Source organism: Chrysochloris asiatica, unplaced genomic scaffold (assembly GCF_000296735.1).
Source record: "Chrysochloris asiatica unplaced genomic scaffold, ChrAsi1.0 scaffold00086, whole genome shotgun sequence".
In the NCBI taxonomy this organism is placed as follows: Eukaryota; Metazoa; Chordata; class Mammalia; order Afrosoricida; family Chrysochloridae; genus Chrysochloris; species Chrysochloris asiatica.
In genome coordinates this window covers 12,787,232-12,809,529 of record NW_006408604.1, presented here as the reverse complement: position 1 = coordinate 12,809,529, position 22,298 = coordinate 12,787,232, and the positions used below count along the sequence as shown (strand labels likewise).

Sequence of the window (22,298 nt, the reverse complement as noted above, 5' to 3'; positions counted from 1 at the left end):
TGTACCCTTAGGACAGAACTGGAATCGTGACAGCCCCTGGGGATGGGCAAGGAAGGGCAAACCTCTAAGACCTACCAACTCTAAACAATGTAAAAGAGGATTGTGTCTCATTTTCCCTGTAAATAAAAAGTTATTCTGACAGCACACATTGGCACTTCTTAGGATTCAGTTTTAACCTAGGACCCAGTTGAACATAGGAGCTCTGATAACGTAGTGGTTACGAACTGGGCTGTGAACCGCAAGGTCAGCAGTTCGAAACTACCAGCTGTTCCATGGGAAAAAGATGAGGCTTTTTGCTCCCTTAAAGATTTACAGCCTCGGAAACCCTGTACCGGGTCGCTATGAGTCGGAATCGACTCCACAGCACATAACCACCACCATAGTTGAACATAAGGGCTCTTCAGACATGGAGACTCAATGTGCTAAACTATTCAGAAATCTTTTTCCCTTTATTCCAACCGTCTAACTGACAAGACCATTTTTCCCTTTCTTTCTTCTTGCCTTGCTCTTTCTCCAACAGGCTTGCAGCCAATTTACTGGAGCAGGGATGACGTAGCCCAGTGGCTCAAGTGGGCTGAAAATGAGTTTTCTTTAAGGCCAATTGACAGCAACACGTTTGAGATGAATGGCAAAGCTCTCCTGCTGCTGACCAAAGAGGACTTTCGCTATCGATCTCCACATTCAGGTGAGAATCTGGACTCTTGGCATGTGCTCAGCTTGGAAAATCTGTCAGCCTGTGGTTGGTTCTGACTACCACACTCAGGGACACCCAAGTAATCTCCACAGTAGGTCACCCTGAGCATCGGACAGCGGCAGTTTAGAAGTAGAAAGATCCACCAACTCAAGCCAGTTTAAGGAAAGGAGAGGAAGAGCTTCCAGGTCAAATGGAAACCTTTGTGGTTTGAAGTGACCTCTTATGACCTACAGACATTGAAACTTTAGAAATAATAGTTTTACCACCAAATAAAGAAGAAAATGTTGTTCTTTCTCTACCACTCCCCTATCCTTGATTCTGAAAGCAAAAAGAGATCCCTGAGAGGAAATGTGGAGTCCTGGTGTGGTGCTGTAGGGTCGGCACTGGACTGTTCACTGCAAAATCAGAAACTCAAATCCAGCAGCTGCTCTTTGGAAACCCTAGACAGGGTCGCCCTGAGCACTTAACAGCAACAGAGAGGGAGAATGGGGTGTGAACTAGTCAGCAACAAAGACAAGGAAGAGCTGTATGGTTGAGGTAAAAGGAAAGTAGAAATGAGGGAACTAGATATGAGGACTGGGAAATGTGGAGATCTTAATAGCCGAGGTAAGCTGAGGAATAAACTCAAAGAGCTTCAGGTGATTTCCTTTGGAAATACTGTCCTTTTGAAGTAATAGATCTTGAAGCTTGTAGAAATACTGAAAAATTCCAAGTGGAAGTTTCCTCAGGCACATTGAACTAGCTAGTAAAATTTCATAGAATAAAAACCCCCTAAATCCCTGAGTCGTACAAGTGGTTGTGTTTGGCTGCTAACTGAAAGGATAGAAGTTCGATGTACCAGTCTACTTCCCAAAAGCCAGCCATTGAAAACCTTAATCAGTGTGGTTCTACTATGACACAGATGGGGTCGCCATGAGTCAGAGACAACTCACCATCAACTGGTGTGTTTGTAAGATGTAGAAGTCTTAATTCAGCAGCACGCGTTTGTACCTGCAAAGTGTGTTGCTGACATGGGTAAGACTTCAAGTATGCTTCTTAATTTCATTTCCTAAACCTTATGGACATTTGAAGATAGGTACCTGGGAGCTTCATAGGTCAAGGGGAAGCTTTTGTCTCAGGTTTATGCCTCCTGGGAGGCAAAGTTATGGAAGTACCAGAAGGACTTCATCCTATCAAATCTCATTGCGGCTCCCAGCTTTGATGTCACTTGTCTGGCATAGTCCCTCTTTTCCCTGACAAAGGGCAAAGAACTTGCATAAGATCTTGGCACTGTCCTGAAAATGTTCAACCCTTATTTACTCTTGGAGGCCTGCCAGAAGTTAATAACCTAACCGTCATGAGGAAATGTCCCCCATTGCAGGAGATGAGATAAGGATATAGATATAGAACTGTGTCTCCCCTGCTTTTTCCCAACTGCAGCAGACCGTTTTATGTGGGGACATGCTAAAACGGAAGTTTTCCTAAAAAAAAAAAAAGTGTAGGTGTTACTGAAACTTGAAAGTTTCTCTCTTTGAAAATGATAATGTTTAAGGTTTTTATAAGGTGTACAAATATATCCGAAACATTTCTACCTCAAATCACTGATTTTTAAAAACAGTTTCAGAATATGAAAACTTTAAAATCAACCTAAACAAATTGGTTGCTAATGTGCCGTGGAGTCGGTTCCAAAGGAAATCACCTGGAACTCATAGCAACCCTGTATAGGGTTTCTGAGGCTGTAAGTCTCTACAGGAACACAAAGCCTCATCTTTTTCCCATGGAACAGTTGGTAGTTTCAAACTGCTGATCTTGAGATTATCAGCCCAACTTGTAACCACTACACTACCAGAGCTCCTTTAAATTAATTGAGACTCCCTTAAATAATTCCTTTTCATTTATTGCAGAATAATTTCCTTTTCTGTGACAGTGGAAACTAAAAGATAGTATTTTCACAGAGGCAAAATTGCTATCTGGAGAGAGAAAAAAAACCCAACTCTTCAGTGTTCAGTGAAACCATTCATGTTAAGCCAACAATGGAAAACATCAGGATGTGTTTTGACTTGATTTGACTTAGGCCCTGGGCAAGCTTCCCTCCCAGAGGCTTTGTCAAGGCCCTCCTCATTTTACCTCAGGTGCTGTTTTTTATCCTGGATTTCTTTCTCTCCTGTGTGACCTCCCAACTTTACTTATGAAACTAGGTTCTCTGCTCAAAGCTGGGGCAAAGATAAAGGAAGCCTGTTGGTAGTTCTTGTACTTTGTCAGGTCTTTGCCAGGTTGGGCGGGTCCTGCCCTGGAGGAAGTTCCTGATTAGTTAGAGAGGCAGAATTATAATGACTGTAAGAGAGCAGAATAGGTTGGATCTCAGGTGAGGAGAAATGAAGTCAGTTGGAACACAAAGGATCAGGTGAATTCAGTAGGTGTGGGGGCATGCTTTATGGGTTATTGGAACAGCATTGTTGTTGTTAGCCATCGTTGAGTCAATTCTGACTCAAGGCAACCCCATACAACAAAGTAGTAAAACTGCCCCATAGGATTTTCTAGGTTGCAATCTTATGGGTCATGGTATGGTGCTGTAGGATAAGCACTAGACTGAAAGGTCGGTTTTAACCACAAGGTTGGCGGTTCAAACCCACCAGCCAATCCTACACAGAGTTGCTATGGGTCAGAACCGACTCGATGGCACTTACCAACAACAACAACAATCTTTATGAATCCTGGTATGGTGCTGTAGGATAAGCACTAGACTGCTAAAAGGTCAGCAGTTCAAACCTACCAGCTGCTCCTTGGAAACCCTGTAGTTTGGAAGTAGTGGTCAGAGTTCCTTTAGGGACATTCAGGAAGACGTGTTCTGTTCTGTAGTACATACACTAGACTCCTTTTCAGTGTGCTTCTTTTCTTTTCTGCATCCAGAAGCTTCCAAGATGGCAGATTGTGTCCTGTCCAGTTACTAGTCAGGTCAACAAGATGGAGTGTGACACAATGGCAGCAACCGTGGGCTTAAACATAGTCACAGTGATAAGGATGGTGAAGATGCAGCACTGTCTGCTTCTGTCGTACAGGGTCACTATGAATTGGAACAGACTCAAGTGTACTTAATAACAACTATTGTCTGAATAGGAGCTCTGGTAGCGCAGTGGTTACGAATCGGGCTGTGAACCTCAAGGTCAGCGGTTCGAAACTACCAGCTGTTCCGCGGGAGAAAGATGAGGCTTTCTGCTCACGTAAAGATTTACAGCCTCGGAAACCCTGTACAGTGTGGCTATGAGTTGGAACCGACTCCACGGCACACAACAACAACAACATTGTCTGAATTATGACCCAGATTGAAAGTACCTCAGGTTAAGAATGTTGGATTTGACTTTGTAGGTTTTGATCAGGAGAATGATTGAAGCGAAGGCTCTGATTGGAGTATTCCCTTGAAAACTGACTTTTGCATAGTGTGGATTTCTGGGCTCAATAAAGGCCAGAAAGCTAGTTGAGTGCTGTTGTTACAGTCCTGATGTGAGCCAATGATGAGACCAGAAACACAGCCTTTCAGGCATAAAGTGATGAGCTAAAATGGGGAGCTGATTTGAAAGTAGTGGGACCTTCAGTGATCTCAGGACATTCAAGAAGACTTGTTCTCTTAGGCAGTCGGGAATCTTAAACAAGGACCAAACCTGAGCTGGGACTAACATAATAGAGAGTAGTTTCATCCCATCAAGCTGGTATTTATGATCTGGGACAATAAATGTGTATTGTAGCTGGTTTAATGAAGACCTCCACCAGAAATTTATGAACAGAACTTTAAAGTGTTTTTATTGGTGGTGTGCCATCAACTCTGTTCTGACTCATGGCCGCCCTGTGTAGGGTTTCCAGAACTGTAAATCTTTACAGGAGCAGAAAGCCTCAGCTTCAACCCCCACCCCCACCTCCTTGGAGCCAGAGCTTCTTTACCTGCCAGTTGGGATAGCGGGGAGGGACCCTGGGGGTGGGGGAAAGCCACACCAAAGAGAGTTTAGAGGACAGAACTAGGAAGGCAAAGAGAAGTGATGGAGGTTATGTCGGAGCTGCTGGCATTCTCCTTAAGCAGAGACAAAACATAGCTAGGAAATATTTGTCATTTGTCAGGTGTGACATTCCCTGTGACGAAGACTTTCTGCTTTAGCAGTTGGATAGTATTAGAACCCCTGATGCCCTTCCAAAAATCGCATCACATTATTTGATCTTATTTTCCTCATCTACAAAATGGGGTTTTCACCAAGTTCCCTTCAACTCTTAACAATTCAGCACTTCAACTACAAAAGCCATTTTAAGCCTCTGGTGAACATTTCAACCTCACATCCTGGAGGCAGTGAACAATTGCTTTCATCTCCTTTGGCCACTTACACATCACCCAGTTTTTCCCCACTGTCTTTCCTTGCATCTTTTTTGATACCCAAGATGAATCAGCAGGAGCTTCTCACTGGACGCTGGACAAAAAAACCTACAAAGATATCTAGTTGCCCCGTCATTATAAATGGATGCTTATACTTTTCATCCAGCCTTGTTTCCTACCTGGCTACCCCTAGAGGTATGTTCTCTGTACGGGAATGACATTCCTTAATATAACTCATCACAAGTGTGGAAAGGAGAAAACTGGATTCAGTGAATTATAATAACCTGAAATACTAGTTACTGTTGTTACAGTTGTTGTTCTTAGCTATCACTGAGTCTAGTAGATCACCAGGCCTTTTTTGCTAGTACCTCTTAGCCTGAAAGCGCCACTGAAACCTCTTCACCAACATAGCAACATACAAGCCTCCACTGAGTGACAGGTAGTGACTATGCATGGGTTGTATTTGCTGGGAATCAAACCCCAACCTCCTACATGGAAGTGAGAATTCAACCTCTGCCCCTAACCAAATACAGTTATTATTAGGTGATGTCAAGTCAGACCCGAATCATAGCAGCCCTTTGTACAAGGGAGCGAAACATTGCACGGTCTTACACCAAATACAGTTGTCATTGTTGTTGTTGTTGTTGTTAAGGGCTATTGAGTCAGTTCTGCCTCATAGCGACCCTGTATACGGTTTCTAAGAAGTGACTAGTGAGCTTGAACTGCCGACTTTTCAGTTCAAACCGACCTTGCAGTCCAGCACATTTACCCACAGCACCACATCAGGACTCCCCAAATAAAGTAGCATCTTTATATTCCACATTCTTTGACCAGTTTAACCAATTACACATACTTCTTCTGCTTCCAGGACGAGGGTTCTCCACTCTGAACCAATAAAGTAGGGAACCTTTGGATTGTGTTAAGGTGTTAAATGCCATCCTCAAGTTGGTTCTGGCTCATAGCAACCCTGTATAGAGTTTCTAAGGAGCAGCTAGTGGGTTTGAACTGTCGACCTTGTGGTTCAAAGTCCAGTGCTGATGTAAAACAGAGGATTTTAAGATTGAAGATAAATGGAATATTTTTTTTTTCTAATATTCTCCCAATCTGAGGAAAACAAGACAATAAATTAACAACATCTGTTAAGATAAAGAACAAATATAAAGTGATCCCAATTTTATAAAAACATCACCTAGACAAGATAAAAGGAAACTTGGTGGAGCAGCGGGTTCAGAGTTGGGCTGCTGACCTCAAGGTGAGTGGTTCAAACCCCTTAGCTACTGCACAGGAGAAAGATGAGGAGGTCTGCTGCTCTAAAGATTTGCGGTCTCGGACACCCTAAGAGGCAGCTCTGTTCTGTCCTGTTCCGTTGCTATGAGTCAGAATCTACTCAATGGCAGTGGGAGACAAGATCATTTTAGTTAGTCCTTGAATAGTAAACAGTTTCCTCATCAAGGATTTCTAGAGTCATTTAATTTCAGAGGTGTACTTGGTTACTTAGAGTCTGAGAAAATTTATTAACAAAGAACAGAGGAGTTATCATTTATATTAACTCGAGTTATTCATTGTATAATGTTGGGATGGAATAGATTTTGGTACCCATTCTTTATGTGAACAAAGAAAATATAAGTTATTATCCACGAAACTCATGTTTACTGTCTCTCAATGATTTATAAAACCACACAACACATTTTCAAGTTTCTTCCATTCAATTCAGCAAAAACATACAGAGGATTTATTAAGTAAATTAACCTTTTCTTATACTACAGCCTGATTCTGAAAATTATTTCTTCCAACACACTAAAACCTTTGTCTTTGGAAATATACTTTGCTTATTCTTCTAATATAGCAAAATGTCTTTCAAGGCTAAACTGAAAATATGTGTCTTTATAGTTATTTGGATCAACAGTAGTAGAAGATTTGCTAGATTGAAATGTCTGTGTCAATGGACTGTTTTAGAATTAAGTCTCAGAGTATGGGAGTTTGTAGCTTTGAAGTATAAGAGGTTGCAACAGGCAAGAAGGAGTTTTGTAGCTTTGAAGTGTCGCAGGGTGCACCAGGCATGAGCCTTGATTGAGGGCACCCAGTATTTGGGCTTTCTTCTCCCATTGCATCACTGAACAAAGCACAGTGTGTATGTGGTGCTGGTGGTGGTGATGGTGGTGGTGGTTGTTAAGTGCCATCAGGTCGATCCAGGCGCATAACAACCCTGTATAGGGTTTCTGAGGATATAAATCCTTGCAGGAGCAGAAAAGGTTGCATTAATCAACTATGGGGACATTTACTAATTCAATCTTAATTACTTAGCATTTCATATATCCTATGTCATACAAAGTCATGTTTAATAACATAAGCATATGCTTATCACTTCACAATATTTTCTCACGAACTTACTATTTGGTTTATTTTACCATATATTCCATACCCAGCTAAGAGCAATTATCTTACTGTATCTGCTTTTTTAAATTGGTTTATTTTAAAAAATAATATTCAAATTTCTCCACCACTTGCCCCCTTCTTTTCAAAAGGGTCTTTATGTCTAAGAAATTGATATTACGCTACAAATTTAAATATTCGTTCATAAGTAAAAGACTGTTTTATGTTGTTCTTTTTTTATGGACACAAACAGCACTTGATATTACATTTAAAAGGTTTGTAATTCAATCAGCCTGCAAAAATGGATTGAATGGAATGCTTAGAAAATAGGATCGGGTAGAGTTAATAAGCCAAGCAGCGCATTACACAAATGGGCCTGTTACAGCCACCAATGGGATCCCCCTAGACCTGTGACTGCAGTATTGTGTTCTTTGTTGAATTTAATATAAAACTGGAGTCTGAAACCTAGGGCTTCATCCTGAGCCCATCATGGTCAGAGCACCCAATAGAATTTTCTAACAAATCTAAGAAGTGTTTTCCACACACAATGCTTCCCTCCCACCCAAGAATCTATCAGAAGGAAACGAAAATCACTGAATAAAAACAGGAACTGTCTGCAGATTTAAGAATGTATGCCTACATAGTAAATACTCACCTGAAAAAAAGCAAATTTAAATAATGTTAAGGTTCTACTTTAAGCCTACTGAATCTAGAGGAGTTAACAGTCGTAAAGCCCCACGGGAAAGACTGTGGGTAGCATTGTAGATGACTGCATACTCTGAGTGTAGCCTTCTAGAAAATAAGCAGTGTATAATAAGAACTTTCAAACTAATCACACCCTTTCACTGATAATTCTGTTTTGCAGAAGCTATTCCCAGGAAACAATCCAATCGAGGGGGAAAAGGTGTCCATAACAATTCTATTTTTAGTAGTAAACACCTGGAAACACCCCAGCCACACCCAGTATAACACTGGTGTGGCACTGTAGGCTAAGCATTTGACCATAAGGCCAGCTTGTTGAACCACAAGGCTCACCAGATGCTCCTTGGAAACTCTATAGAGGGTCTCTATGAGTTGAAATCAGCACTTAAAGAAAACAAACACAGGGAATGAATGTAAATAAAATGGAATTTATTGTAGCTTTAGAACCATTCAATCTATCATTCATTTGCTATTTATCCACTAGATTATGCATGGCTTTGTAGATCATGTTCAGGATTCAAGTGTTATTTTAAGGACAGGTAGAAGCCAGTCAAGATTTTAAGCCAAGGATTGCCCTGACATAGTGCAGAACTGAAAGTGGATGTAGAGTAAGTAAGTGCTTTAGCTGGAAGCTAGGTGCAGTCGTGTGACTTGAGCTAAAGCAGGTCCACAGAGAGAAGGAAGTGATTTGGAAATATGTAGAAGACGGAGTCTACAGGTCTTGGTAGTCAAGTAAATGTTGGGTAAGAGGGAGAGAGGAGTGAAGGAATATTCCCAGTTTCATCATCTGATGGCCTGGGGACACCATCAGGTTTGTAAAGATTTCTGTTTTAGATGCATTAAATGTATAGGGCCTATATGAAATCCAAGTAGAAGTACCTAGAAGATACCTGAATATAGTTCTGGAGCTCAGAAGAACTTGGCTGGAGTAGATAAATTAATAGATGCTCTAAGGAGTCCTGGTGTGGCACTCTGGGTTAATACACTGGACTTCAAGGTCAGTTTGAACTGCAAGGTCGATGGTTCAAGCTCACCAGCTGCTCCTCGGAAACCCTGTACAGGGTTGCTGTGAGTCAGAAGTTTCTCAAGGCACTTAACAACAACAACATAGGGTAGTTACTATTGCCCAGGAAGAGAGAACAGTGAGAGCCCTGGGGGGGCCTTAATAATTGATGTTGGATAAGGAGGAAAACCAGAAAGATTTGGAAGACCGGGAAAGAATTTCTGAAGCAACAGAATGTCCTAGGAGGAGAGAGAAGTGATGGTTGTATTCCTGCCAGGTGAGGTAAATCCCCTTGGATTTGACAACAGCAGGTTGTAGCAGAAGCCAGAATGAAGGGACCTGAGAAGTAGAGGGTGGCACTGTGGAGATGAATCAGCTCTAGCTCCTGAGAAAAGTTTGACTCTGATGGGGAGGCGAGAAACAGAAACAGTACCTGGAGAGGACAGTGAGGACAAGAAAATGTGTGTGTGTGTGCTTGATGTGAGTCTGAGTAGGCTGGAAAAACTTAAAGCTGCTAAAGGGAAGAACCCTATAGAAGGATGTTGAATATACAATTATGGATTAGAGAGAGGGATTGTTAGAGACATAACTGAGCTACACTGGAACAGGGAAATGTCCACATAAAATTATTTCAATTGGGGGAAACACTATGAATGTGACTTTTTGAAACAAAGATTGATATAGCAACTTGCAGCAATTCTGTACACTCTGTCTTCTAATAGTGTAACACCAACTGCAAAATAAAATAACACAGGGTCCTCAAAGAAGGTACCTGGTTTTTCATATCAAGATCACCAATAGAAAACTCTATGTATTTATGTATGTGTGTGCATATCCAGGGGCCTGTCTAGATTTTGTGGGGCCTTATCATTTTTTTTTTAAGTTTTTGTTGTGAATTATGTGGGTTTACATGGGAGAACATCAATTTTACATTCATCCTATCATATTTCATTTCATTGCAATGATTATAATCCCCTCCATGCAACATCAAATAACCAAAGGATACACCCCACAGGCCTGTCCCCCTGGCTGTCAGCATACAGCCCCTCTCCCTCCCTGAGTCCAGTGTCCCCAGCTGCTCCATCTGTCCGTGTCTTTGTCTCCATCTCTGGCGTCACTGCCTCTCTGGGTAGGATCACACTCTCCGCTCTTTTCACTTGCTGGTCCCAGGGACCTTTACTTCTGGGCTGCAAAATCAATCACTCCCCTGCTTTTGTCAAAAAAACATCTACCTCTACATTTCTGACCCTCACAGTCAGTCCTGATGGCAGTGATTCACTGTTGTACCACAAGAGTTTTATCCCCATTTCCTTTCACCAGCCTAGTCCCAACAGATTGGAAATCATTCAGTGGAGATTCTACCTACCCCTGTCCCATCTGGAACTAGGCTCCCTCTTGAAAGCTTGTAAGCCAGTCACTTCCTGCCTTCATAGCCATCTCCCTCCCCCCCACCCCCATTTTGGGTACCCAATGTCCAAGTTGCCCATCCCTGTCAAGCCTGTGTACCAAGGGAGTGGGAGTGATCCTCGCTGTAAAGATTTGTTCCCTTTTTTGAGCTACCACTCCATAAGTACACGTAAAGTTCATCAAATTGTAGCAGGTTACTCTTTTTTTATTTTTATTCCCTCTTCTTTTTTCTTCTAGTTGGGTTCTGATCATCCAGCCATTGAAGCCAGGTCAAGAGGGTACTGTCTCCAAGTATGGGTGTTCTTGTGCATCTCCCCTCACTTCATTTCAGCTGAACATTTCACTCTCCGCTCTAGTCCTCTGTGGCCATGTCACTGCCTCTGGGCCCAGGAGCCCCCAGGTCTTGCCATACTGGTCTCCACCCTGGTTCACAGGAGTCTTTTGAATGTGGTCGGACTCAGATCCCAACTTCATTGCTGTTTTTACCCCCTCTTCCCTTATCGGTGACCAACGTGGTCACATCCAGACTACATGCCTGCTCATGTATTCCCCTTGAGTCCCAGGGACCTTATAATTTAGAAGAATCCCTTTATGAAAGAGAATATAAAATTATAAATACAACTATTGCATGGGCCCTTCCCAAAGAGTAGTGCAAATGGGAGCCCTGAAGCTCACTAGCTTTGTGGCACAGCCACAGCGGCATGTGCATATATCACCGCCATATGAACTATGTATGAATGCAAGGACTTAGTAGAGAGAACATCAGAAGTTATTGTCCCTTGACCAATAAACCTGTATTTTGTTGCCATTACAGAAAGGGTTAGGTGTTTCTTTTCAGGGAAGACGGAGGAGATTTATGAAGAATCAAATGGGTCAAGAATTTTTTTTTTTAATTGTCTTTTGAATTCAATCCACTGGTTATTAGTTAAGTTAGGCATATAGTGGTATGGCTGCTCATGTGCTTTATTTTTAATAGGCCAATAAAAATAACTGATTATGAAGGTGCATACACAAAGATCTTAAGAATGCACCAAGAGGAGAAGACGTTGGGTGTTTGAGGACTTAGGGGAGAGTGAAGATTAAGGAGGGTAAGAGTGCCCACTTCATTTATTTAGAAAACTGTTGTAGACAAGACACATCTTCTATGTTGCTCCAGAGGCCAAGACTAAGAACCAAGACACATGGGGTTACACAGGAGGTCAGATTCCAGCCCCAAGAAAGAACTTTCTATCAACTGGTGTTGTTGGATATCATCTTGTTCATTTTGGGAAGTGCTGTCAAGTCACTTCCAACTCTTAGTGACTCTATTTAGAGTTTCTGAGGCTTTAAATCTTTCTGAGAGCAGAAAGCTTCCTCTTTCTCTAGTGGAGCAGTTGGCAGGCTCGAACCTTAGACCTTGAGGTTCACATTCCAGTGCTTATTGTATGGAGCCACCACACTCCCAGCTACCATCTAGTCAGCCTCAGTTCATGACATCCTATACCCAACAGTGTAGTGGTTACGAATTGGGCTGCAAACCTCAAGGTCAGCAGTTCGAAACTACCAGCTGTTCCGCGGGAGAAAGATGAGGCATTCTTCTCCCATAAAGATTTACAGCCTCGGAAACCCTGTACAGGGTCCCGATGAGTCGGAACCGACTCCACGGCACATAACCACAGCCATGCACAATAAAACAAAAATGATGCCTAGTCCTATGCCATCCCCACAGTTGGTTCCTATTGGTCCATTATGATCCATACAGTTTTCCTTGGATGATTTTCAGAAGCAGATCTCCAGTGCTTTCTTCTTAGATCATCTTAGTCTGGAAACTCTGCCAAAGCCCATCCGGCATAATAGTAACACCCAAGCCTCCACTGGCAGACATGGTGGCAGTTTATGGGGAGCACTGTTTATGCTGTGGAAAGATGCCTATCATTCAGATGCTTAGCCAAAGCCCTTTCATGATGGGGTGAGAGAGACAGGAGACATTTACTGAGCAGAAATTTAAGTCAATCTAAAAGGCCTGTAGGATCTTCTCCAGATGTGAGATCCCAAACTATTATGTTGATCATATGCCTACTACAGTGCACTTGTGAGAGCCAGACTCCACTGCCTTTGTTTTCCTAGCTCATGCAAGTTTCCCACCTCTGACAGGGGGCTTGCTGTCTTTGCCACTTTTCTATCACTCATTTTAGTAGAAAATATTGGAGTTTTCCTTCTCTGACTGGTTTCTGCCTTAAATGGGTTCCGGCTTTCACAGGTTTTACTCTGTTACTGACAGACATATATAGGGCATACACAGTAAGTGGTTTTTCACATAGTAGTGATGTGTTTGTGTGAGGCAGTCACATACCCTAACTATGCCCCATGGCTGCTTACAAAACACATCAGCATGGATTCCACCAACTCAGCCATAGTCTAAGATCTTAGAATTAGCATTTTCCCCTGGCCTAGTAGCATCAGCTTTGGGCCCATGCTCCACCCACTAGCAGGCCCTCACATGTGGTGTTTATGTTATCTTACCTGTTATCATGAAAGGTTTCTGGTTTAGCTAAGGGACTGGCTGAGTCGGGCTTGATTTGCCCCTTCCCACCTGGCACTATAGGAGAGGAACCTTCATGGCCCAGCTCCCTTTGCTAGCTGGGGTGAGAGCCAAAGAGCCAGCACAAAAGACCTGGGAAGTGTAGGCCAGTCCAGGCTGGGTGAGCTATCCAGATATGGGGTGGGAAAACAGCCTCAATAAACTGTCTTCACCCTTTCTGGGGGCGGAACCCAGTACCACCACCACTCCTTTATGCTCCATCCGAGACGTCCTTAGGATGGTGCTAAACGACTTCAACAATATCAACCGTAATGGGAATAGCAGTAGTGCTGCTGCTGGTGATGGCAACAGCTAGTGTTGACGGAGCTATTACTGTCTGCCGGACACGGGGTAAATTTCCAACACAGATTACCCACCTCATTGAATCCTCACAGTACTCCTAGGAGGTACACTATTGACAGGGCCACTTTAGAGATGAGGAAACAGGCCTAGTGAAGTTAAGGTGGCAGCAGTCTGACTCCTGAGCACAGACTCTTAACCCTTCTGCTGGGTTGCCTGACTTTCTGTTTGAGGGAGAGAGATGAAGACATGGAAAGACAAGAACATGCCCAGTGCCTGGACAACTTCCCACTCGCCTACACCACCAAGCTTCTCCAGACCCAGGAGCATGTCTTGTGAAGAGTGTGTTCTTGATGCTCCCCAGCTTTTACCTCATTTGAGGCCCATGTTGTTATTTGCATTTGCAGAGACATTCGCAGATTTGCTTTAGGTCTTGTGGAGCTGTGGTACTGGAGGTTCCAGTCGGGCAGCCGCCTCTGCATTCACTGCCCTTCACCACACGTCCACTTGCCTTCTAAATGAACACAGTTGAACACCCTCACAGACACTAAATTTGTATTTCTTAGCCTCCCCTTCCAAAATGGATACGCTAATTTTTTTCAGTAGTAGGAATCATCAGGAACACATTTTAAAATGTTTTTATTTTCTGTTCTGCATACTACCAAAAATAAATCATCAATCAAAGCCACAGGATTAAAAACCCAACAAGTGTGCAGCCATGTAAATTAGGAAAAGTTCAGAACGACTTTACAGTAATCCAAAAGAAACAAAGTGTTGACTGGGGTCTTATTTTTGTGGAAGATTAAAATAGGACTGTATTTCAGGCTCCCTATCTGCTTTTCATCAGAGGTTACATCACCATGACTACTAGTCGGTTTAGAGTCCGTGAGTGCTGACGCCCTTCCTGATTCTGAAATGGTACCCACCATGTGTGCCGTGGGTCTGTGCTGTACTTCACATTTCTAAAAGCCCAGTGCACAACACCTCTGTGTCTTACTGCCCATCTCCCTTGAACAAAATGCTCAAGTGATATTGTGTCTTCAGCTTTTTTAAGTCTTGCTTTATTTAATCATAGAAGTAAATACAAGGGAGCTTCCAAAAGTACATGGGAAGAAATGAAATGGAAAGATAATGGGATTTTTTTCCCACGAATTTTTTGAAGCCCTCTCGTAGAGGCGGAGGGTAGATTCCAGTCGCAATTCGAAAGGAGAGGCCAGAGCAAACTCAAAGCAAACTCGTAAGGTTCTCTCAAGAATCATGTGAACAGGGGATCTGTGGAACTGTGGGTGGGATCTGTGGATGGAGGTGGAGGAGTGGAGGTTTCCAGAAAGAAGAAATTAATGTGGAGCATTTCTTAGGTTCATGCTGAGTTTAAAAGAAAAAACAGAAAACAGTATCTAGAGCCCAGAATATGCAGTTAAATTAAGTTGTTAAAGTATCTTAAAAATGGCTAAAATTAGTGATAAAAACCCATTGTGTGGTGGAATTGTTGACTGCCTATTGGGGGGGGTGGGGAGGGCGTGGGGGACAGTCAGAAACTTGTGGTATTTAAGGATTATTCACTCACTCCTAAGAAACCCACCCACCTGCATTTTGAATTTGGATCTCAGCCAAAGGGGTGGGACAAGACCATGACAGACTTTGGGGGTTTTGTTGTTTTATTTTGCTAATTAAGTACTCAGTGGATATTTCCAATACCAAATATATGATCAGAACCGAGGACCCCACCACCCTCTGCTAATCACCTAAAGATGATTTTCCAGAGATTGCAAATCTTGGAGAAATGCCTGTATGTATTTTGAGAGGGAAGCTTCCCAGAACCTGCTGGCTCCTTACTGGGCTTCTTCAATAGTTAGCATTTCTGACCAGGCTGTTGGCTTTTTTCTTTTTTGGCTTTCACAAACAAAAAATGTATTCTGTCAGAGTTTAGGAGACTAGAAGTCCAGAATCCGAGGACCAGCTTTGAGGAAAGTTTCTTGACTCCTTCCGGCATTTGTAGGCCCAGCATTCCTTGATGATCTCCAAGTGTCTTGACATCAGTCCTTCTCTGGATCTAGTTTTGCGTGCAGGGACCCCCAGGTCCAAAGGATGCATTCCACCCCCGGCTCTTCTTTCTTGGTGGTAGTAGACACCCACCCCCGAGTTTTTCTTCATACTTATACTTTGGGGATTGGGATGGGTAACAAAAACATGTGCTTCTCTGCGGGTAAGATTTCTTTGAAGGACCTGTGAGTTGTCAATAAACAAAAAAAAAAAACAAACCCACTGCCTCAACTCGTAGCTACTCAATTGGACAGAACAGAATTGTCCCTCACGGTTCTCAAGGCTGCCAATCTTTAAGGAAGCAGACTGCCTCATCTGTCTTCCATTAGCAGGCCAGTGCTTAACTCACTGTACCACCAGGGCTCCTTGAGTTCCCTGTGGAACATTATATATTTTCATACTTAATGACTCCGTAATTCCTCTTTGAATAATCAGAAATGCAAGCAAAGGTAATATGTGGGTATTTTCCACAAGAATATTGTCCGCAAAAAATAATAGCAAACGTTGAGACCATTTCAATTTACAGTGACGTCTAGTACATCCCTGTGATGGGCTTTTATTATGCAGTTACTGAAGCCGGTCAGTAATGTGAGGAAATCTTCAGAATCTAATGTGGAGTGGAAAACAGGAGCTACTTAACTATTCAAAGCTGATTCCAATTGTACTTGTAGAACTATTGCTATTGTTGTGAAGTGCCTTCGAATTGGTTCCAACCTCTAGTGACCCTGTATAGGGTTTCTGAGGAGCAGCTGGTGAGCTTGAACCACAAACTTTGCAGTTCAAATGGCTTTGCAGTCTGACACATTAGCCCACATCACCACACCAGGACTCCGAACTATAGATAACACTAACTGGGCTTCTCTCTCTTAGTGATGGGGTTGTAGTGGTTTTGTTTCCTTTCTGGTATTGTTTTTTTCCAAATGTCTACAGTTAAGGAATATTTCTTTCATAATCAAAAAGGCTTGATGGAAAGATCACATTTTTTGAGTGAGCTCTGATCTTTTGAGTTTCAAATTCCAGGAGAGTAGGCAGCATGCCGATTTTGGTCACCATTGTATCCTCAGCACTATGCCAGGCATTTCCTAAATAGATGTTCAGTAAGTAGTTGTTGAATACAGTGTTGCCATTTCTCAAGTTCCTTTTTTCTTCTTCTTTCCAGGTGATGTACTCTATGAACTCCTTCAGCATATTCTGAAGCAGAGGAAACCTCGGATTCTCTTTTCACCATTCTTCCACCCTGGAAACTCTATACACACACAGCCAGAAGTCATCCTGCACCAGAACCATGAGGAAGGTACCTGAGGAGGCTTCTGTTTTCTTGCCTGCCATTTACACAAATCCAAGAGGTTGAATTGCTAACTTAATAAGTTGTTATTATTCATGTAATTCATGTTTCATTAAGCAAACATTTACTGAGTACTCACCATATATAGAAGGCACTTGGGGGGGGGGGGGGGGAGGCCAAAATGAATAAGATATACTACTCCCCATTCTCTGAAACTCATAATCTAAGTGAAGACTTGATATAGATAAACACCTAAGTCTATATTGTTGCTACGTCAAGTCTGTTCCAACTCATAGTGACTCTGTATAGCATTTCCAAAGACCAGCTGGTGGGTTTGTGCTGTCAACGTTATGGTTCACAGTCCAGTGCTGATCCTACCGCACCGCACCAGGAGTCCACGCAAGTATAGAAGCATAATGAATTAGGGCACCACAGAGAGGCAGCGGAAGTTGAGGCTGTAACCCAGTACAGGGAATAGGATCAGCTTCATAAAAGAGGTGGTTCTGGAGGGTTCCTTGAGGTCCAGTAATTGTTTGATAAGCCTAATACCCCAACTTTTATTATGAAAGATTTTAAATACGCAGAGTGCTGGATTGCAACAGAGTTCCCTTCCTAAATCTGCCTTTAAGTTAAATTTCCACATAAGTCAAAATAGTTGGTCAAGGTTCATATTTGTTAGTCAAATGTTTGGCTTAGTACATAGTGTACCTTTCTTTGCATGTTGTTGTTGTTTTTGTTAAGTTCTGTTGGTTGGTTCTGACTCATAGCAACCCTATATAGGAATTCCAAGAAGCAGCTGGTGAGTTTGATCTGCCAACCGTGCTGTTCAAACTGATCTTGTGGTCTAGTGCTTATCATGTAACACCACATCAGGACTCCTTTTTATGTATATATGTTGTTGTTGTTAAGGGCCATCGAGCTGATTCTGACTCATAACAATCATAACAACCCTGTACAAGGTTTCTGAGGACCAGCTGGTGGGTTTGAACCACTGACCTTGTGGTTCACAGTCCAGTGTGTATCCTACAGTGCCACACCGGGATTCCTTTCTATGCATGTTGCTATTAAGTGCTTTCGAGTCAGTTCCAACTCATAGCAACCCTTTATAGGATTTCCGAGATACAGCTGGTGAATTTGAACTGCCGACCTTGCAGTTCAAATCCACCTTTTGGTCCAGTGCATTATTCCACAGTACTACAACTAATAAACGAAGCACTTCCAGGTACACTAAAATATCTTTAACATAATGATACAGTTTTGTTGTTGTTAAGTGCCATCGAGTTGGTTTTGAATCGTAGTGACCCTGTACAGGGTTTCTGAGGGATGGGTAGTAATAATAATGTCTTGATGTGTATCACAAGACATTTTGTATTTTGCATTACAAACCACTGGATGTATTACAAACCACTGGATGTACCTCAGATTTTTAACACTATAGCCTTTACAGGGATTGGTTTGTGTTCCAGTGATAGGTGTAAGTTGCCATTGAGCCTATTCCAAGTAATGGCGACCCCCTGTATACACAGTAGACCTGCTCCATAGAGTTTTCACAACTGTGACCTTTCAGATGCAGATTGTCAGGGAAAGTTCTGGTGATGCTGTGGTTAGAGTACTCAACTGTTAACCAAAAGTTCCAGCCACCTTGCAAGACAAACATGTGACAATCTGCTTCTGTAAGGATTCAAGCCCTGGAAACCCTATGGGGATGTTCTACTGTGTCCTGTAGAGTCGCTATAAGTCAGAATCAGTTAAATGGCACTGGCTTTAGTTTTGGTTTTGGACTTCCAAGGCATGTCTAAGTTGGTTAAAACCACAAACCTTTCTGCTAATAGTCAAGCTTCTAGTCGTTTGCTGCACTCAGAGACTCCCCAAAAGGAGAACGCTAATTGTTAATTGTGGTTCTGGTGTGATACTATAGGATAAACACTAGACTATTAACCACAAGGTCAGCAGTTCAAACCCACCAGCGCTCCTTGAAAACCCTTCTTAGGGTCACTATGAGTTGGATCCAACTTGACAGCATTTAACAATGTTGTTGTTATTAAGTGCTGTCAAGTCAGTTCCGACTCATAGCGACCCTGTACAGGGTTTCCGAGGCTGTAAATCTTTACGGAAGCAGAAAGCCTCATCTGTCTCCCGCGGAACAGCTGGTAGTTTCAAACTGCTGACCTTTCGGTTCACAGCCCGATTCATAACCACTACGCTACCAGAGCTCCTTAACAATAGCAAATGTTAATTATTTATGGGTGGTACCTGTGAATTCATATACTCACTCCAATTAAAGAGAATAAAATAGGCAGAATACTCCAAGCCCTGTGAATTCTGTGTTAAGTCAGGATTTCTACTTCGTGCCCCAAAGGAGGTTGACTACAGTGTTCTTGGTATCAGTGCGGATTTCAAATATCCCAGTTCAGCCCTTACTGCTCTTGTTGTTATTCACAATACTCAAAAAATAACTACTCAAAAACAGAACAAAAGACCAGGATTAAATTGTGGCCCTGGATGTAGTTCCATGTCTGGATACAGAAATTGGGTATAAAACTCTTGCTCAGTGAGCATCTGAGGATATAGTAGTATTCTGTGATGAGCCTTGCCTTCTGAGGATCGTTACTGCATCTTCCTGGCAGAGTTGGCTAGACCATGGACTCAGGGACATGCAATAGATACTCTGTACTTTTTCACACACGTGTTTCCTGAGGATCAGATTGCCCAGAGCTAAAGCTCAGATCCCCTGGGGTATTTCCTTAAATTGATTGATCATCCCCAAGAAAGGGGCTAATATTTTCGTTTAGTTGTTGGCAAATTAAAAAATGAGAAGGCTTTCGTTTTCTTAATTATCACTTCACAAAAGAGAGCCTGACATCTCCTCTTTGTGCCAAGTGTTTCACAGCAGGTACCCTGACTTCCGTGATGGAGAATAAAGGAGCATTTCTTGCAAGCTCTCTGCCTGCTTCTCTCATTCTTTCTTCCCCTAGCTTCACCCTTGCTAAATTTAGCAGCTGTCCCCCACCCCCACCTCGATTTCTACATTCTTTAGCTCTTCCTGCCATGTACATTTCCGGCTTGCATAATAGCCAACAGCCACTCCAAAGAAGAGGAGGTGGGTTTACTGAAGCTTGACATGAAGGCAAGAATTGTATTACCTAGCCTGGCTCCTCTGATACAAAGGGTGTATGATGGTCGGTTTTTTTCACCCTCTACTTTCTCTCATTATTATTATTTATTTTGTTTGGAATTTCTATTCCCCTTTTTATTCCTAATCGGAGGTTCGCCCGGCTCAACTCATCACAAATCCTCCCTCCTTTCCCCTTGGCCTGATTTGACTCATAAGTAGTAGGTGTGTTGTTATTCTCATTTGCAGGAGCTCATCAATAGAGAGAGCTGGCTTATGCTCAATGCTACTCTCAAACCCAGTAAATACAGATGTGCCGCCGCATAGGCTGTAATGAGCCGAGCGCTCAAGTGCTATCACGTGGGTGGCAGTAAGCTCAGTAGGTAAGAAAATGGAGCTAATGAGGCCAAGGTCAAGGGCTTCATTGCCCTGTGGACCAGTTAGCAGTGCTTCAGTCCCAGCTCTTGAAAGTAGTGTGTTCTCAGAAACCATTCCTTACAGCGAGATCTCAGAGCATGTGCCCTGTTGCCTGGTCTGTTCAAACACAGTGGTGCTCTCAGATAAACAAGAGAGTGCAGCAAGGGAAGTATAGCCTTTTATCCAGAAAACAAACAAGCAAACACCAAAGGTCATTATTATTTCCAACTAATAGCTTGTCCTTAGGGCAGAACAGATGCCCCACTGGGTTTCCAAGGCTATGAATCTTTATGGAAGCAGACTGTCACATCCTTCTCCCACAGAGTACTGGTAGGTTCAAAACACTGACCTCTCTTGCATAGCAGCAGAGCACTTAACCACTGTGCCACCAGAGTTCCTTGTGGCGCTGTGGGCTAATGCGTCAGACTGCAAAGTCGTTGAACTGCAAGGTCCGTGGTTGGATGGGTCGCTATGGGTTGGAATTGACTTGATGGCACTTAACAACTACAACATCAAAGAAGAGGAGAATTCCTGCATGGTTCAAATGCTTAAGACTGCCGGTAACTTGAAGATTCAAGTTCACCCAGAGGTACCTGAGAGGAAAGTCTTAATGATCTATTTCTAAAAAATCAGCCATTGAAAACTCTGTGCGCACAATTCTACTCAGACATACATGGGTTACTATGAGTTAATGGATGCTGGTTTCATTTTTGGTATCAAAGGAGAAGAGCTGTAAAATGCATCTGTGAAGTGAAGAGGCTGCCTACCTCCAGACTCTCGGATATAAGATGCCATTGGTGGCCAAGGGACCAAGCAGCGACATGAAGGGATCTGTACACATTCTATACATCCATCCACCACCACCTAGTGGTGGTGGTTATGTGCCGTGGAATCAATCGGTTCCAACTCATAGTGAGCCTGTATAGGGTTTCCAAGACTTTAAATGTTTATAGGAACAGAAAGCCTCATCTTTCTTCCAAGAATCAAGTGGTAGATTTGAACTGCTGACCTGTGGTTAGGAGCTTAGCTCGTAATCCACTATGCTAACAGAGAGGCTTTTCCTTCTTCTCCATTATTGTTGTTAAGTGCCATCTAGTCAGTTCCAACCCTTAGCGATCCTGTATAGGGTTTCTGGTGAGCTTGAACTGCCGGCCTTGCTGTTCAAACCAACCTTGCAGTCCAGCACATTTACCCACAGTGCAACACCAGTGATACGGTGTCATGTAAGAGTATGTTGGCTTCCAGACTACTTATATTGCCAGTGACTTATTCCTGAAGCCCCGTGGTTAGAACACAGTGAAAAAACTACTGGTCCAGATGGTCATCTGTATGTTGCCCTTCAGCTCTAAGAATCTAGAACAGCACCAAGTGGGCTTTTAAACTTCTGGGTCACCAGTTCAAGTCAGGGTCACAACTGCCTGCAGCTATCTGTGCTAATGCAGGATGGTCATCAAGGATGAATGCTTCTGAGATTTTTCTGCCTTGGGTCTCAGTGGTTTAAAAACAGTATTGCCATCCAGTTGAGTCAGACTCCTGTGGACCCCATGTGTGTCAGGGTAGATTTGCACTTTGGAGCGTTTTCAATCACTGATTTCTTCAGAAGTAAATTGCCACGCTTCTCTTCCATGGTGCACCTAGGTGGACTTGATCCTCCAAATATAGGATTAGCAGCTAAGCACATCAATCATCTGCACCACCCAGGGACACCACAACGTGGATGTGCCCACCAAAAGAACACTATTGTGAGTGTGTTTTGTGCAGGCACCCTGAAAATGGGGGAAATGACTAAAAGTGTAAAGTATGCTTTCGGGCAAAAGCTCTGCTGAGCCCCTTTAAGACTAGACTTTAAGCCTAGTCTTAGGAACAAGGTCTAGAAACAAGGTCTGTGTCTCTCAGACGCTCTTATTCTACCACCCCTTGGATGGTGAACCATCCTATAATCTCAGCTTTTTATCCACCCCATCCCATCCCATTGCTTCTTCACTAGACAGTTGTTGTTAGGTGCCATAGAGCCAGTTTCCGACTCACAGAGACCCTGTGCAACACAGAACAAATCACTGCCCCGT

At 42.9% G+C, this 22,298-nt stretch overlaps 1 protein-coding gene across 1 annotated transcript in view; it reads left to right on the top strand.

Moving 5' to 3' along the window:
- ETV6 (ets variant 6) overlaps positions 1-22,298 on the top strand; it is a 365,900-nt gene that overhangs the window by 261,748 nt on the left and 81,854 nt on the right. The window contains exons 3-4 of the mRNA XM_006866057.1: positions 521-685; positions 16,578-16,712. Of these exons, the coding sequence (XP_006866119.1) occupies positions 521-685; positions 16,578-16,712 (300 nt within the window). The remainder of the gene's footprint in view (positions 1-520; positions 686-16,577; positions 16,713-22,298) is intronic.